Source organism: Pagrus major, chromosome 1, assembly GCF_040436345.1.
Source record: "Pagrus major chromosome 1, Pma_NU_1.0".
NCBI classification, from domain to species: Eukaryota; Metazoa; Chordata; class Actinopteri; order Spariformes; family Sparidae; genus Pagrus; species Pagrus major.
The window spans coordinates 12,122,119-12,140,959 of NC_133215.1; the positions used below are offsets into that span (position 1 = coordinate 12,122,119).

General features: G+C 42.0%; 2 protein-coding genes across 15 annotated transcripts in view; one reads left to right on the forward strand and one right to left on the reverse strand.

The window, feature by feature from the left end:
- Positions 1-7,923, forward strand: part of lrba (LPS-responsive vesicle trafficking, beach and anchor containing) — a 195,711-nt gene extending 187,788 nt beyond the window's left edge. For 4 of the 6 annotated variants that reach the window (XM_073465119.1, XM_073465150.1, XM_073465142.1 and 1 more), the window contains 4 exons: positions 1,324-1,425; positions 1,514-1,710; positions 5,381-5,532; positions 6,488-7,923. In XM_073465119.1, coding sequence (XP_073321220.1) covers positions 1,324-1,425; positions 1,514-1,710; positions 5,381-5,532; positions 6,488-6,578 — 542 coding nt within the window. In that variant the 3' untranslated portion in view covers positions 6,579-7,923. The remainder of the gene's footprint in view (positions 1-1,323; positions 1,426-1,513; positions 1,711-5,380; positions 5,533-6,487) is intronic. The other 2 variants (XM_073465134.1, XM_073465158.1) reach the window with 1 other exon arrangement.
- An 84-nt stretch (positions 7,924-8,007) lies between these two features.
- dclk2a (doublecortin-like kinase 2a) overlaps positions 8,008-18,841 on the reverse strand; it is a 45,440-nt gene continuing 34,606 nt past the window's right edge. For 8 of the 9 annotated variants that reach the window (XM_073476114.1, XM_073476106.1, XM_073476079.1 and 5 more), the window contains 8 exons: positions 18,589-18,708; positions 18,348-18,494; positions 18,129-18,262; positions 17,551-17,628; positions 17,064-17,160; positions 16,431-16,511; positions 16,160-16,273; positions 8,008-12,265 (listed from right to left, as the gene is read on the reverse strand). In XM_073476114.1, coding sequence (XP_073332215.1) covers positions 11,252-12,265; positions 16,160-16,273; positions 16,431-16,511; positions 17,064-17,160; positions 17,551-17,628; positions 18,129-18,262; positions 18,348-18,494; positions 18,589-18,708 — 1,785 coding nt within the window. In that variant the 3' untranslated portion in view covers positions 8,008-11,251. Of the gene's footprint in view, positions 12,266-14,473; positions 14,599-16,159; positions 16,274-16,430; positions 16,512-17,063; positions 17,161-17,550; positions 17,629-18,128; positions 18,263-18,347; positions 18,495-18,588; positions 18,709-18,841 lie in introns of those variants that run through there. The other variant, XM_073476122.1, reaches the window with a different exon arrangement.

Below are 18,841 nucleotides of genomic sequence, written 5' to 3' on the forward strand. Positions count from 1 at the left end.
ACTGATTTAAAAATCCCCTTGTCTCTGTAATATTCTCATTACTGTATACATGGATATGATTGTGTTTTTGATTTGAAACATTCCTGTTGCTGTCTTTTTTACCTCACGAGAGTTTAGCTTGTCCTCTACTTGGCTTTTTTACAAGAGGTTTGAGTGAGCAGTATGGTCTTTCTGCTAAATCTAATTAAGGTTTAATAGTAGCTGTGGCTTTTTGGGAGAAAGTATCTGTCTTATTAGTGAACCTGTGTTTAGTTTTATGTCATCTAATTGAATTAAAGAGAGAAACCGCACTGCCAACTGAATAGTTTGGTCGAGTCAGCAAGAAACTATACTTATTTTTCAAAGGTAGTGCAATACATCACAAAAAGTATTGTATATGTCTGGCATTTACTGTAAGAAATGAATTATCTTGGAATGCTAGATGATATAATTTTGTGTATCAACCCCAAACATGAATCATGCACTGAGCGTCGTTTCCCTGTCTTCCTCTTCCTGGGCTGAACTTGACCTGTGACAGCAAAGACGATGGGGGTCATTAAAGACGAGACCCCCTCTCTGACCCTAATGAACTCCACACTCCAGTTCAGGGATGCTGCCTCACTGCCGGTCACTATGTGTACATGGATCAACTACAGCCACATTTATTGACATGCTTTTAAACAATGACCAAATGTTTCAACACAGCGTCTGTCTGCAATTAATCCATCTACATTGGGTTAAAAAATGCAATGCAATGCAACAAAGTCCAAACTTCCCACAAGTGTGCGTGTGCTTGCAGACAAAGAAGACAGACGGAGAAGTAAAAGGCCATTTTGTTTTGTCGCGCGCCCTGACAGCTCAAACCAAAACAAAATCACACAAACTTCATGACTTGGACCATAACTTAGTCTCGCTCCCTCTGGCTCTCTCTCTGTCTGTAACGCAGAAACATCTGGATCCAGTGAAGGCAGGCGAGGGGGGGGTGGGGGTTTAAAGATGAGACGAGGCGGAGGGTGACAAGTGCTAGAAAGGAAGAGTGAATTTGCAACAAGCTATAGCATATATGCATCCACATGAAGAAATATAAAAAAGAAAATAAATAATAACCTTTTAATGTTGTTTGTTTGTAATTCATACTTCAGTGTTTGTGTTTTCAAATGTTTTTTATAATTGTTTTTTGTTTTATTTTCCTGATTGAATTCTAATTGCAGTTATTCTATTTATCAGCATTGACCGGTGCTTTAAGGAACTATTGAATTAGATTTTTTATTTGCATTTCACTCCCTCTAGTGACCAAATGTGGTAAAACATTTTTTTTTAACTATTTTGTTTGTATTTTCCCAGCAGAGTTCACCACACCGCGGGCCATCTTAACTGGCCATGACTGTGAGGTGACATGCGCAAGTGTGTGTGCAGAGTTGGGTCTCGTCATCAGCGGCTGCAAAGGTGTGGTCGTCTTTGTGTCTTTATCATTATGTTTTATCAAATATAAGAGTTCAAGCTTTTCTAACCTCACTCATCATGTTTTGTTCAGAGGGTCCTTGTCTGATCCATTCCATGAATGGGGACCTGCTGCGGACCTTGGAGGGCCCGGAGCGCTGCCTGCGGCCTCGTCTCATCCAGTCCTCCACTGAGGGAAACTGCATGATCTACTACGACAAGGGACAGTTCTGCCTCTTCAGTGTCAACGGCAAACTGCTGGGACACATGGAGGTGGAGGACAGCATCAAGGTGAGGAAACGTGAGCACGCATGTGAAAGTGCACATGTGTGTCTGCTACACATCAGTGCAGAAAGTCGTCTCACTGATTAAAGGCTTTTCTTACGGTTTGAGATCCGAGTAAGGTAAAGGGGTCGGCATGCCTCGGGGCAAAATGTGGCTTCACATCTCTTTTATTCCCTTTCACACGCATACAGCAGAAGAAACGGTCCTTTTGATCCACAGCCCTGTTGTCAGGTCAAATTGCGTCGGCGGTGGTGGTAGAGAACATTCCAGACGAATGGTCAGCTCTGGACACCAACACCATTAACTACCCTCCAGCGCAGGACGACACATTCCCCATTTCCCACATTTCCTCCCTCGTGGTTTGAGCGACACAAGATAGCGGCTACTGCCTTTGGTTTCCCGACCCTTTGTTTCCGGTTTGGCCTGGGAAATGTAAGCTAGCTCTGACAGACAGCCGCACGCCTGTTTCCTATTAAGAAACCTCTTGTGCCCGGGCTCCAAACCTGCCAGCCAGCCTGCTCCTACACAAAGCCACAAATAAAAGCTGTAGAAGATGTGATTAATGAGCACATGCAGACAAATTTTGATTGATTATATTAGCATCACTGGGAAAGTTGCTGGTGTTGAGTTTGCAGGTTGCAGAATACTTTATTGTGTCTTTCAGATGAACTAATGATGTTTTTAGATGCTTATAGAGTTTTTCCCAGAGTTCTGTGAGGCTGTAACTTGGGAACAGTGCGGGCCAGTGTCAGCTCTCCTCCGCTGTTGTAAATTCCAGCCATGTCAGATGGCATTAGGAAAATCCTAACATCTTTGAGTGAGGCTGTGAGAGTCTCGACCCCCCTCCCACCGCCCCCTCCCCCCCTTAGCTCCACGCCCCTGGTCTGAGACTGTATTTAGTGCACTCATGTACATACCAGAATCAATCTTCTCAGCCCTCGGAGCCTCAGCACGGTATGACTCCAGGATAAATAAGTGTTTGTCCTGGCCTGCAGTATCCACTTAGAAAGAGAGAGTCAGGCTGAAAAAGAGAGGGAATGTTTGCTCTGTGAATTTATAAGGGTCTGGAGTCAGAGGTTAGATGACAGGCTAACAGTCGGCATCCTAGTCTAATAGCAGAATCGAGTGACAGAAGCCATACTGAATGGATTACAGTCTTTTAAGTACTAGTATAACTCAGGGCGGTGTAACCATTCCAGCAGTTTTTTCACTGCCTTCGTCCGTGTAACAGGGGGATTAACAGCACCATAAATTAAACTTTTTACCTTCCCCAGCCTCAAAATCCACCCACTGTTCCCCCGAAAGAAGTAGGAAATATGGGCATTAAAAGTGCATGTGTTTCTGCTGGAGTCATTTTTTTAGTCATCTGAGCCCCAGTAGCCATCTTAGCTCCCACAGAGCCATCGGCCATCTTGTTTGACCGCCCAGTGGCAAAGGCCTGATTTATAATGTCTGTCTGCAGCCTCCTACCTGGCTTGGCTGACATGTCTGCCAGCTCTCTGGCCTCCTGCTGGGCTTCAGTAAGGTCATGGACTCCAGTAGTAGATAGACAGGTACATTAATACAAAAAAGTCACTGGTAAATAGTTCTTATATTCTTCTTTACTGTTATTCTGCTAACTGTTTGTGCAGAATAGTTCTCAGGAACGACTAGCGCTGACTGCTTATCAAATCTGTAGCTGTACTGGTAAATATTTTTATATTAACAATGGATTAAATGACCATGTGCAATGCAAAAAGTGTTGCTTATAGTGATGAACTCACAAAGAATTATCATTCAAATCTGCATCCTTCAACTCTGTTGAGCACTTTAGTGTTTTTCAGCTCGTTTTGTTTTTTTTACAGTGCACAACTTTACTGTTATAGTTCACTCTCAGCGTGAAACTTTGTCAACAGGCCAAAAAAACAATCAGTGTTGCTTTAAATTAAGTTTTTCAATAAAGTGTGGCCATCGGTTCGGCAGGTATAAGTCAGTTTTCTTTTTTCAAATGCACTCGTTTGCACCCACCATCACATCACCCATTAGTTTGTGGACTACTATTTTATCATTATGGCCATCACAGATCGGATCTGACTAAAATCCAGAGGACACACTGTGGTAGCGACTCGCCCCACCTTAGAGCATTCCCTTCTTCATCTATTTTACCCTAAATGGGACCATAATTTACAAAATGAACATCATCATGTTTTGAAGACTTCAAACTAGTAATGGAGACCATGAACTCAAGAGGAAACTGTTTACTGCAGTAATAAATCAAGTGAAGTACTGCTCGAGAAGTAGGGTCATTTTCTCATAAGCTACTTCTTCTTTTTGAACTCCCCCTGCTGGCCATTACAAAGAATGCATGTTTACGGCACTTCCACTTTGTGTTCACCTTTCAGATCTGGACATTTCGTCCATATTTTATACAGTCAATGGTTTGCACTATACCAGTTTGAGTACATGGATCATGGTTTGCTCAATTGAACATTATCTTTATCGTTGTTGTCAGATTAACTCTGAAATGTTGATACACAAGACAATTACTGTACAACACAAAACAGACAAGTCAAACCAGCACTGCACTCAGTCATGCTCCATTCCCAGCCATCTTGGATGATGATCTAACGTGGCAATTAAGCTGGATTGATTCTCGAGGCCTCCCGCCAGCGTGCAGCATGCGAGTGCATCATTGTTTGCCCATTCTTGCGCGTCTGTGTGTGCGCCTTCACATGCGAGTTTTTCGCCTATCTTAAGTGCGTGAGTGACGAGAATGAGAAACAGAGCTCATTCAAAAGTTTTTTATACAAAACATTTGCCCAATTTAGGCTGCACTCTCTCCGTCCCTCCACTGTGTACTGCTCTTGAAGGATTATTTATGTTTTCCTTCCCAAGTCAAGTTCCTGAAAATGACTTGTTCCAACTTCAGAACTGAAGTTTAAGTTTCATTTTTCCATTTAATACGAGCCTGATTCAACACACATGCTGCAGTTGATTGAAGTGTCTCTCGCTGAATCACTGCAGAGTGGCTGCAGCTGAAAGACTGCCGACCTCGGTGTCATAAAACCACAAACAAGAAAAGCTCTAAATTAGTGTCATTTGCTGCTTTTAGAACTCACATTCTGCCTCGTCATTTCATCAGCTACGGTTACTTGCTGATTGATGCCCCTGACTGTTTCAGTTTCAGCTTCCACTATGCACTGCGGCCATAATAGACTCCAACACACGACCTGATTTGTGTACGTCTGATTCCCGGGAGACCCATTCAGCTGTTACAGTTTGCAGGAAAAGCAGATGAGACGAGTAAATCTCCGAGCCTCGCTGTGGGGAGCCATCTTTGTAGCAAGTCAGGGTCTGTGTACAGAAAGCCCCCGAGGATGGCGGCGCTGACCTGGGATCTTTGGTCGTATCACATGACCTCGCAGTATGAGCTTTACTCTGACATAAGAGATAAACTGGTCCCAGATCTCCAGTCCTATTCGGAGACTATTTATGCATGTTGTTCCAGGTTGAATAGCTTTGCTGCAAGGTTTTTTAGAGCACTGAATGAAGTCACTTAGTCATCTCACATGTACAGTAAGTTATACCATAGGAAAACTACACCACTTCTGACCCATTAGTGTAAAATTTAGTGACTGGAACATGGCATGGTGGTAAAAAAGTTAACAATGTACTTATTTTCTCTCCCATTTTTTAGGCCATGCTTCTCAGTCGTGATGGTCAGTATCTGCTGACAGGCGGTGATGGAGGTGTAGTTTCCGTCTGGCAGGTCCACAACCTCAAACAGCTGTTCACCTACCCGGGCTGTGATGCAGGAATCCGCTCTATGGCCATATCGCATGACCAAAGGTAACAAACACACAAACACACGAAAAGTATAGGATGACCAATAATACTTTTTTTAGGCCGACACATAGTTTAAATATTACAAACATTTTGTGTATGGATCCTTAAGGTTTGTTTTTTAAAGATTTGTGATTGCTACATGTATGGAGAATTTTACCTTTGACAAATCTGCCATACCTCAGTGGTGGTAACTAGAAGTGTGTGGTGGTGACTGTATCTGCAGACGCTGATGTCTGGGTGTATCTTCTTATTACTTACTGTGTTCAGGACGAATGTGGGCATCAGCAATTCTGGTGAAAAGTAGATAATCGTTGATAAGAGATAAGATAAGATAAGATAAGATAAGATTGCCTTTATTGTCATTGGACATTGACATGTCAATGAAATTTCCATTGCATTGATAGTCATTCTGGTCACTTAATACAGAAGCTCTGGGTTGGTAGCTCGTCAATGATGACGGGGGAATGACACTTAGCATGCAACTTTCTGTCTCCAGACTCACTTAGTGCTCTTTTCCTGTTTACAAACAGCAACTGACAAATCCTGAAGAGTATGCCAGTAATACTTATCTTGTCTTGCTTTATGAAATGTGCAGATTTGCTGATTCTCTTTTTTATATTAGTGTAAATTTAATATTTTTTAACTTTGGTCTGTTTGTTGAGCTAAATAACTTATTGTCAGAAAATTTGATGGGCATTCTCCATGAATTCTGACATTTTTAAGACTGAACAATTAATCATTTAAACTTAAAAATATTCAATAACTAATGCATATTAAAAACAATTGTTAGTTGCAGTCCTATAGCATTTTGACGTAGCTGTTCAAGACGAAACGGTCATAAATACTTAAATCTGTGACAGTTTACATCATATATTATGCCTCAAATTAAATTCACAGCAAATAAAAAATACTTAGTAGACAAACAAATTTCATAATGTCCCCTTCTTACTCCTCGAAGGTGCATCATAACTGGCATGGCATCTGGAAGCATCGTGCTCTTCTACAACGATTTCAACAGATGGCACCACGAGTACCAGACCCGGTACTGATCTGGCAGCAGCAGCAGCAACTTGACTGATGAAATTGGACACTGAAGATCTAAACTGTTTCAAGTGTGAACTCTTAACAAAGCACTATTCTGTCTATATCCTGATATCCTGAATGTATCTCAATGAAAGAAGAAAAAAAAAATCTGTCCTGTTATAGTAAAAACTATTTTTAAAAAGGGCATTGCTATATTTTGTAGATCAGATAGAAAATTTTCATATAAATCATAGGGTGGGGGTTATGTTACTGTACGGTTAAAAACAAATCTATTTTTAGCTGTTAAGAGTCTATTTTCATCTCCTCCGGAAAAGAGAAGCGGGATTTATGGGGAGCTAGTGAGAACCTTTTCTCTTGACTTAAAAATCCAAATATTTGTGTACTTTAGGGTGAGTGATTTTTCTTTTTCTTGTTTTTTTTTTTTTTTTTCTGTAGGCGTGTATGTGGGGAATAATTATTAAGCTATCATTCACAGCTTTTTGCCTTTTTGGCACCACAGCCGGTAGATACGAAATGTTTGAATAAATAATAAATGTATTGGACAGAAGGATAAACAAAGAGGGAATATACAGTACATATATAAATATCTATATATTCTGTTTAAATGTAGTCCTCCATATTTAAAAAATTGTCATTCCCTTTGTACCTCTTTGCTTGCTAAGAGATTGCGTTTCTGTGCATGGCTCACTACTCATAAAACATATCAGCAAAGACCTACTGCATTATCATTTAATACTTTAAACATCAAAACCATAACACCTCCCACTCCTAAAGATGAGCTTTATGCAGAAGAGCATAACAATATTGCTCCTTTTTTCTTATTTCTCATTAAGCAAACAACTCTTAAAACAGTCAATCATATTTTTTTCCTTCTTAATGTTTGTGATGGAAAAACAGGGTGTATGAGACCTTTTTTTTTCAAATCACTAAATAAAAATCATATCATCATACCTCGTGCCCAAGCCAGCTTAGCATCTTTAAAGTCTTCTTTGAGTCCTGTCTCCAAAGTAGCTAACAGCAAAGTGAGATGTGCAATGACAGGAAGGACTTAACTCTACTTTTTTTGGTTTTCTTCCATCACAGAAGTCTAAATCACAGGATGAGTGATGATGATAAGATGTGATTTAGCACTGAAAATGGCAATGAGACATATTCTTTTGTTCCTCAGTAAAATAAACGTCCACTTGTATCTTTGATTTTTGAGGAAACATTCCTTTAAAGTTTGCGCTTTGATGTGGTTTGAATCTCCAGTTATGAGAACTACTGTTATCAACCAATATTTTTTTGCAATCATTTTGGAGTGTTTTGTGTGCTGAGTTCTGACAATAAAATTGAATTTTATAACTTGAATTGTCCTTAGGAGTGAATTTTTTTACTAGGAATCACCATGACTGTGTAGCACCCTCTAGTGGCCACAGACAAAAATCACAGACATTCATTTGAAGTCTTTATTGCATTTTTATTCGCTGCACAGTTGTTTCAAAACAGGAGAACATTAAAAGCAGCCACTCTATGCCTAATAAAACTCCAGTGTGACACAGATGATATTCCTGCTTTAAAACTGTCTTTTCATACAAATTTCCCTTTACAAACTGCTTATGAAAATCTACTTTACCTACATATACATAAGAGGAAACTAAATGACATTATGGTACCAACTGGTTGTGTGTATGTGTGAGGGTTTTGTCTTACAGGGAGGCAGGAAGTGGGGGGGGAGCAGTATGCATGCAGCTGAAAGTCCTGAAGAGGTAAAGAGGCATGTTGAACCACTGACGGAGTTAGCCCTACTAACACCAGCTGGGATAAATGCTGTGGAGTTTAACACAAGTACAGACCAAAAAAAAAAACAGTTCACTTACAACTTATTTTTAGGGATGCACAATTTGGAAACCCCATTTTTCAGCCAAGCTGGTTTTGATAAAGGCATCATTAAGCTATGAGCTGCTAGCTAGTGGTCAGGCACAAACCCGTCACCTTGACAACACATTCATTCATTCATTCGCATAAATCCAACATCCAAAACCACTGCGGATATTTTTGTGTTGACGTGCAACCTCACAGTTCAGCGCTGTTAATGTGAATTATATCAACTGTTAAATGTGCAGAAAGCATTTACAGTTCATCAGAAACATACCAGCAACCTGGTTTCATGTCTGTTGGATCTATCGTCTCTATTTTTATGTACAGCAGTCACACGCAGGCAAAAACAAACCTTCAAGTTTCAGGTGGACGACTAAGGTTCTTCACACTATGTACAACTAAAATGTTCACGTCAAATAATACAAACAGCGTGTCGACATGTCTGTCAGTTACAGTGGGTCCACAAAATAATCTACCAAATTGACTTATGAATCAGAAAGGCAGATGCTGGCAAGTCATGTTAAAGGGTCAGTTTACCTAAATTATAAAAACAATAACTTTTGCCAACATGCAAAGAGTTTGTTTTTTTATTTGTTCCAGTTCTGAGATGTTTCTGTGAAGCTGCAGCTCCTACGCCAATACAGTGAATTTACAATAATCAACAGCAACAGTGTCCTGGCAAATAACTGCCATATTTCACTAAGAGCATTTTCCATAAACACCTTGACTAAATAAATTGAAAATGTGAAAATGAACCCAAAGCTTTCCTGCATGGCTAAGTAACATTAGAGCGATGGTTCCCAACCTGGAAGGCTAGACTCCCCGAGAAATTACAAGATAAAATCTGAGCGATTGGGAGAAGTAGAAGCAGAAATAGACTCCTGCTACACAATATTTATTATATTTGCTAATCAGGCCCCTAAACATAATTAGATAACCTAATTAATATCTTTGGTTAGAAATATGCCACCAAAAAACTGGGATTTGACTGAAAGAATGTTTTTTGTAATTTGGATGAATTTACCCTTTAAATAGAATGTGAACAGCCATTTGTGTCAGCTTTAACGGGTCAGATTATTTTCTCTTGCATGCGTGATTTCAAGCTGCACAAAAACACAGAATCTCCAAGTAGAGCTGAAGCTGTTTCCACTACCTTACTTATTTTTTTTAGCTACTAGGAACTTTGGTACTAGTTTATTTTGTTAACCCGCTGTACTTATATAGTAACACTGAATAGGAACCTTAAGTTTAACAGTAGATCTGCAGTTACCATCGGGATGGCTATGGTCAGAGAAAATACTGATAGTGGTTATACAGTAGTTGGATTACACTACAGGTAGCTAGGCTAGCAAGTTCAGACATTGATATGCTGAAATATTTGTTTTATGGACATACTGTCTCTCTGCTAAAGCAATAGAAGTTCACAATGTTGTTTGTGTGTGTGATGAATAACTATTTACAAAATAGCCACATGCAGTTGAAATGGGACAATAAATAAAAGAATTCACATTTAAAGGTGCTATACGTAAGAATTAGCTACCCGTCGAATTCATGCTCCGAACAAATAGAGGCTAGCGTAACCGCTAACTGCTAGTAGTACAGTAGCTGTCGTTAGCTATTGAGCTCTGTTAGCAGGGCAGCAAGCGCCCTATTAGCTGCCTGGATCAGGACGTCAGACCACTAGGGGGGAGTGTTGGTGTCGTTTACACCGCTAGCGCAGGAGCTTTGGTTGCCGTTTTCAGGCCAACAGCCAACCAGGACCGAATACAGCATCCAAGATTGACAGAGGCCAGTGTAAAGACAGGAAGTACAGTACTGAGGTGATTTACAGCGGACTCTGACTCCAGGGACAAGAAAGACATAGTGGGTTCAGGCGGAGACAGGAGAAACGTGAAGCTGGAGGTCGGGCATCAGTCGGCGCCCACGACCAGAGGCCTGAGCTACACTATCGAATGTTGTACTTGAGGTACAAAAGGGTCTTATGAGATAAGACGGGTTGAGGCTAGCTGGTTAGCATGCAAACTTAAGTAGACATCTCTGCAACATAGACGTCTTTGACATAACGTCAAAACTGTTTTTGTTCTGTCAATAATCTTTGTTAATTTTCTTTGAATGTTTCAAAGGTGCACTTTGATGTTTTGGGGAAGAAATAGTAGTAGAAGATCTTCATTGACTGATTTTTTTATGCCTAAACAACTCTCTTTGTTTTCATGACTGAATAAACTGAATAAACAAACTGACCTTAAAGGACAACACAGTTTCATACTGTTTTACTTTGTTTACATTTGGCGGACCCTGCCACCTTTCTAGCTTCAAACAGTGTTCTGGGACCTTATTTTCCTCTGAGAACAGCTTGTTTATTCACTTATGGAAAAAATAAATATTTCTGAGTTTGTATTATTACCTCATTAATATTGTAAATATTAAAATTCTGAGTTTGAATTTCTTCTCCAAAACTACATACTGCCCCTTTAAACTAAAATTCTTACGTATTGCACCTTTAACGTGATAAACTGTAGTAATGCAAGACTTTAAGAGACAAACCACTCAGAACAGTGATATATTCAGTTCATTCCCTTTCTCCACATCCTCCATTAATAAATACAAACATATATACAATCAACAAACCATTAGAAAACGCTTTGTATCTGGAACATGAGAGGGATAAAAACAAGAAGAATATGGACACAGCAGTCACTGGCTCAGTTTACAGCTACTGGAAATGCTCGAGGTGGAGTTCTAGCTTCCTTTTCTCAAACATTCATGAGAAGAGAAGGTGTGAGTGGGGTGACACTGGCTACAGAATCGACCTGCCTTTTTAAATCATCTCCATAAGCTCTTCAGCAGGTGGAGGGCTGGGAGAGGGCGGGGTCGTTGATCTGGGAGGTGTAGAAGGAGGGGAGGGAAACAGGGTTGGATGGATGGAAGAAGGGGAGGGAGGTTCCTGTTTGGTCGGGGAAGAGAGAGGGAAGAATACAACCGGCTGGATCGGGGAGACTGGGGACGGGGTAGCTTGTTTTGTGGGAGAGAGAGTTGGGGACATTGCCCTTTTGGTGGGAGGGGAGGGTGGGGCTTGTTTGATGGGGGAACATGGAGGAGAAGAAGCTGGTTCAGTGGAAGGAAGAGAAGCTGGTTCGGCGGGAGAAGATGGAGGAAGAGAGGCTGGTTCGGTGGGAGAAGATGGAGGAAGAGAGGCTGGTTTGGTGGGAGAAGATGGAGGAAGAGAGGCTGGTTCGGTGGGGGAAGATGGAGGAAAAGAGGCTGGCTCAGTGGAAGGAAGAAAAGCTGGTTCAGTGGGAGAGGATGGAGGAAGAAAAGCTGATACGGTGGGAGAAGATGGGGAAGGACAGGAGACAGGTGTAGAGGGAGTTATGTAGGTAAAAACAGCAGGAGGGTCGGAGGGCGAGGGAGCAGCGGAGGGTGATGTACTTATTTCAGGAGGGGTGGAAGCAGTTGTGACGGGGAAGGTTTCAGCAGAGGGTGAAGATGAGAAATAAAGCGGACTGGCTGGAGCAGGGGGAGGGAAATCAACACCGTCAGTTGGGGAAGGAGAGCAGGGAGCATTGGAGGTGGATGTAGCACCAGGCTCAGCAGTCCTCGCTGTCTTGGGTGCCTCGAGGAGAGCAGTCTTAGTGGGTGACGCCCGCGTGGCAGATTTTGGTTCTTTGGAGCGTGATGCCCGTTTGGTTGGAGAAGCTGGTCCTGACTTCGCTGGCTGTTTGGCTGGAGAGGCAGATGGGGCTTTCTTGCCAGTCGATGGTGGCGGACACGGCATTGTTTGGGGCCCTGGACAACGTCGAATCTTGAGGGTCTCCTTATCAAGAGCTGTGTTCTGGCGAAACAGACAGACAGACCGTCAGCTTGATATTTAGGCACCTCTGAAGTTCAGTTAACACCAATCAGAGCAGAGAAAGAAGGATACTGTGGCTCAGTCTACACTGACTTCAGGAAACTTACGTGAAACAGCATAAAATTGATCATTCTTGCAGCATTCAGTCATTTTTATCAACTAAATGTTGTCTTTTTAACTGCTGACCCAGTTTTGTATTTTTTTAATGATCTCTATGGATGAACAACACGTGATGACACACTGATGAAAATGGACATAAATAACTGAAAGATGATCAAACACAAAGACAGTATGCTCTACAAGGTACACTGACCCTTCATTCGTGCTAGTCTATGTGCAGAGAAAGGGCAAATGAGAAAGTAAACCTTTACTTTTTCATTCAGCAGATGCATACTGTACGTACGCGGTGCCTTTGTCTTGAGTAAACCCAATGATGTGTTCACACGTGGGACAGAAAATCTAGTAAATGTCATGTTCCTCATTTGCCCTTGTGCTGAGTCTCAGCAGCAGAACAGACGAGGCGTAGCGTTAAGTGTTAGTACATACCATTGCCTTGGAGCTAAATCAGAGGGGCGTAATGCAGGGAGAGGGGAGAAGCAAAGAGGGACAGAGACTAGTCTTACTCACAGCTCCACAAAATAAAGTCAACACATCAAGCATGACGGCCAGTGGACAGTCGTTGTTCCAGCTCAGCGCTGATCTGTTATTTCAGATCATTAAAACGACATACAAACCAAATGAGCCTTTGCGTTGGAGAGGACTGAGTTGGAACAAACTGTACGACTCTGTGTAAGTGACTAATACAGGCAGAAACACAGTGAGTGCTAAGCTATATTTACATACCACTCAATAGAATGCAATGGTGAGGTATTATTTCAATGTACAGGCTGGAATTATTCCATATCTTTCGTCTTGTCAACAAAATCCAGGATAGACTCAAACCAACACTGACTTTTTGACATCCAACATCATTTTTGCTTTGGTCATTATTTGTTGTAATGTTTGTTTTTATGTTTGAGCGGTCTATAAATACATTTGACCTTGATTTGCTCATTCATATAGCTTATTCCTCTGCACTACAGAGCTCCATTGTTGTCCTAAAACTACTGGAAACACATTGAGCCACGCTGTTGCACTGGAAGACATGTAAAATGTTTGATTCGGGTATTTTTCAAGAAAAAAAAAAATCAAAATTCTCTCAATGTAAACATTTTCTGTTATCTTCACTCCTCTGTGACAGTAAACTGAATATCTTCGGGTTGCTGACAAAGCAAGATATTTTAGGAAGTCATCTTAGGCTTTAGGAAACATTTCATAGACCAAACAACTAATTTATCGAGAACATAATTGACATATTAATCGTCAATAAAAGCAAAAAATTAAACTTTATATTTATGATCTATTTTTATGTATTGTATACCTCCCTATGAGCCAACTGGCTTGGGGCTGGAAGTCAACGACAGGGACACACAATGTAGGTTTTGATCTTTTCAGGGAATTTGTTGACAATAATTAAAATATTGAATAACATCAGAATGATCCTTTAAAATGTGCAGGGGGGGAATCTCGTATCCAAGGCAATAAAGCCACATTGGTTTGCATCCATCTCTGCAAATCGTGCCAGCACAGTTCATCATTTTCTCCACAAGGTGGCGCCACAGTACCACTATAAAAAGAACCGTGCCGAGCAACCAATTGAAGCTTTAGGCAGTTGATTTTTGAGGAGTCGGGCAGAGAGGGAGGCAAATGAAACTTCTCTTGCATTAGTTGGCGTTAGCATTGTGAACATGCTAAATAACGTCAGTGACGACATGATTAAACAAACATCCTTCAAAACACGGACGATTATTTACACATCCCCTGAAAGTTTGTCGATACGAATGGTATGAAATGTGCGCAAATGAGCAGAATGACAAGTATGAAAACAGTCGAGAGGGGAAATCCAGGACAGGGTGCATGTTGGGAGAGTGTTAGTGTTAGAGCTCCACATCAGCTGGTTACTGAGAGCAGTTACTGCAGCTGGCGGCCGGAGAAGAGAGGCAGGAGGCCTGAGAGAGAAACAGGAAGGAAGGGAATGGGAGGGAGAGCATGGGGGGAGAGATTGTTATAGATGGAGGGAAGGGCGATGGCTGGAGAGGAAGAAGGGAGGCAGCAAGGGGAGGGGGTCGGGGTATGAAGAGTGTACCCGGCTCTCAGCTCCAGGCGTCCCCTGTGGTCCTGGGTCGGGTGTGAGGGAGGGGTGAGGATGAAGGAGGAGGAAGAGGATGGAGAGGAGGAGGATGGGCCGAGGCCGGGGCCCACGATTACACCTCAAACTGTCAAATAAGATTTAGAACAGAAAATGAGGCTCGTTGCAGGAAAGATCAAATCAAATTTCTCATCAGACGCTTCCCCCTCCCTCCCTTTCCTGCTAAGACAGACAGACTGAGGAGAGTGGGCTGATGGGTAGTGTGACCTGATGAGATGAGGAGTGGAGGAAGTCGAACTGTACAACAGGAAATGATGCAAGTGAGGCTTGAAACGGACAGGAAGGAAGGATGTGACCGCTACAGGAATGTCTGCTCTGTCCGAGCTCTAAAATCCTGTCTGACATGTTTAGAAGTTTTCTTTTTAATGTCGTCTTGGATGATGATTTAGGCCAGATATTCTTGGCCCGCTGATTAAATGGGCACATGATTCATAAAAAGTGAATAAGAAGGAGCTCAATCTTCTGTATTTGGGTCAAACATTCACCCTCATGCAGCAAATGTTTGGAAAAGGGCCTGACATGCTCAAACACCTTGTAAATTACTATTTAACCCATGTCCACACCTTAATATTACAGATTTAAGAGATCACCAACGGGGATGTTCGGTGTTCTCAAACAAAAGTTTGGCATTGTTCCAGATCATCTCAGCTGGCAGCCACAAAGCAGGCTGCAACGTAATCCTTGAGGTCAACTTTGACCGTCAAAGTAAGACACTGACAGTCTCAGATTCTTATTCCAAGAATACCAGACTCCATTTACAGAAATAATAATTATATCCTTATCAAACACACTTTATTCAAACTCGACAGAAACAAAATAAAACTAGCTAAAACCACCTTGGGTTGTCTTTCCACTATTCCATAATTCACCAGCTCTGGTTCGGGTGAGATAAATCCTTAACTGACCGCATTAGATGTGAAGATATTCTGCCTGTTGTCCCCGCCCTCGCACGCACTCCTCTCCTGATATTTTCACGTTTAACACAATAAATATTAGGTATATTTTGATCAACCCCGAGTCCGTGATTGTTGGAGCTGTGAAAAGACTAAACAAGACATTTTTTTTTTTATTTTGCTTTCCCTCAAGTTTGAATCAAGTATGTTTCACAATGATTAAATTACTGTTTCTGTAAATGGAGCCTGGTGGTTTTGGCGAGAACGACATGACGGCTGTTTCTGGTTAACCAAAAACCATTTCACTCTTAAGAAACTGTAGGGATCCTTGTCATAACGTTGTCAGACGCTTATGTCAGAGTAACAACTGCTCAACAGAATGACTGAGCCTGTCAATGGCAAAAGCAAACACTTTTAGTGGACATACTTTGAGGTCTGAGTTACTCAATAGGATTATGTTAAAGCCGCTGCAGCCCATGGTGTGGCTGCCGGCTGAGGTGATCTACTGGATCATTTCCAAAACTTTTGAATCCTATTAGTCATTTACACACCAAATTATGTAAACATAGGTGCAGCTTTAAAAATACCCCTTTAGCAATCTCATGAAGGTCATTAGATCACTCTCTAAAGAGGAGTGCGGTAAATCACAGACAAAACTGGCAAAAAGATACAATTGATATTTACTAAATTATGGATTGTTGTCATGTTGGTTTGTGAATGTTCTTCAGTGCTTACCATGATGACTGACACGCCAGCCGTGGTGTTGTCGTGCTTAGGCGCAGTGTTAAAGTGCGTCTTCAGTTTACCTGTGACCTCCATCTTCATGTTGTTCCCAATGACTGCGTCGTCCTACATACAAACGTGCAATGAGGTCGAGTGGCTCAATGATTTCCCACACAACAAACCGACTTCATGTATGAATCACAAAAGTCACGCCACACTAAGAGGTCGTGTGCACACATGTACAGGGCATGCAGATACAGATACAAACAGCGCTATGAGATACCGTGACCCAAGGGTGGCAGAGGATGTCTTGTGCTGTGTATCGAGCCTCGGCGTTGACCTGCAGCATCTTTCCAATCAGCTCCTGCGACAAAAAACACGCCGCGGTTTAGGACGACATCAAAGCTCCTTCTTTCAGTACTATAGACTGTACAGATCAGTTGTATTCATGTGCAGCCATAAAATCAAAATCAAATCTCTTAAATTAACACCTGTGCTGCAACGTTACTGCAAGTAGTTTCACGCTGCGGCGTCTATAAAAGTGCACTTGTCTACAGTGACAGGGCCACTGTAATAGCAGTGGGTTTAATTAGCAGTTTAGTCTTGCATGCTGAGCGTGGGCTGTCACTTTAATACATGACATTAATTTAGAGGGTTGGAGGGGTTTCTGTGTCCTTGGGCAGACAGTAGTCATTAAAGGAGTATGAGCCGTGTGGGTTCACATGGTGTGTGTGTGTGTGTGTGTGTGGGAGAGAGATATTAAATCACGACCTATTTCAGACTTCGTACTACCACTGCATTAAGTTAAAGGCACACATGTTTCTGACTTTATTCGGGTTATGACCGTTAGTGTAATCCTCCGGGAAAATGAAAGGGGTCAATAAACGTGTTGTGTTCGTGTGTGTCAGGTCCCAACCTTGGCCGAGTCAGTGATGTTGTCCCAGTAAGGACTGGGAAAGTCCAGTCGCCCCAGAAGGATCTGGTCGAACAGATCCTCTTGCATGTTACTCTCACTACACAAAAAGACAAACGGACACAGTCAGCAAACACAAACTGCACTGTCTGTGCTGCACTTTGCGCGATAATAAATAGCTCCACCTTTAACCTGGCCTATATTTATGTGGCTATTACAACAACTGTGAAGTGCTATAGATTAAACATGGATCAAATCCCTCGCACACTGGCTGACGACGGCAATGACAACCTCTAATCACAGTCTGTCTGTTTAGCACAAGGTAATTGACAGGTGTGAAAAACAAACCGCCAAACATCGTGACACAATCTCTACTTCATTATCGTGTTTGTTTTTCAAAGCTTTCATCAACTTTTCTAAACGATCGTACATGTTTGGTGCCGTGAGTCAGTTTAAACATGAGCTTTACTGGACGATGTGAAGTGAATACCTTCTGAATGGAGGGAAGCCACACAGGAGGATGTAGGTGATGACACCTGCAGCCCAGATATCCACCTTCAGACCATAACTGTGGAAAGAGATGAGACACGCGGAGACAGAAAAGGTCAGTGGAGGATTAACTGCAGCTAAATAGCTCACAGCACACAGCATTTCCATCATCCATCATCCCAGTGTTACACAGAGGGTAGACCACTGACTGGACATGAAACAACAAAATAAACTACAACGTACAGACAAACTTTTCATCCGACTATAATGATATGTAAGTAAATATACAACTATGCACGTAGAATATATATGTACGTGGTTTTTGTTATTTTATCCAGTATGCCGATACATGACAATCTCTGTATAATCTCTATACAGTTGATTACAACATAGCAGTACTGCAGAACCACATCTCTACTCTTTCCATTGTACACAGAACAGATGTTTCCATTTAAACCAAACCTCAGTAAAAAACTGGGCATGCTTCTCTAAAAAAAAAAGTGCAGCGTCCCTGGTGAAAACTAAAGAGGTACTGAAAGCCTCCATACAGGTTTCTGCCAAAGAAGAGTTGTATCTTACCCAGACTCTGCGATGATTTCTGGAGCCACATATGTTGGAGTTCCACATACAGTGTACAAAGGTCCTTCCACGACGGTGGCCAGGCCGAAGTCCCCCAGTTTCAAAGACTTGGTGCCATCTGGATACTCAAACACCTAAAGTGAAATACATACTCATACTACATAACCGCTGATAAACTGGATTAGTAGGCAAGGAAGTGATGTGAGTGTTGATATATACCAGCAGGTTCTCTGGTTTAATGTCTCTGTGGACGATGTTGATGCTGTGCAGGTACTTCAGAGCTCCGGCGAGGTTGTACACCATGGCGGTGGCGTCTCTCTCTGTGTATTTTGCCGAGGACGTGATGGCATCGAACAAATCTCCTCCCTGTGCCGACATCAGCGAAGAGGTCACGCATCAAAACCACACAGAGAAATGAGGATTGTGCGTTGATACTGCCCCCCATTAGCCTCTACTGTACCTTCACAAGCTCCATGACCAGGTAGAGTTCAGAGGAAGTGTCCACCTCCTCTATCAACATGATGATGTTGGGGTGTTTCACCTTCCGCAGCACTGCGACCTCGTTCTCTATGAGGTGCTCCTGGAAACACGCCAAGAACAAGTAATACCGAGTGAGTTTGTTACTGTATCCTCCGGTACACAGGGTTTACACACGGAGCTATTATGCTGATAAAAAAGACGCCGCGTTGTTGAGTGAATCTGAATTGGTGTCA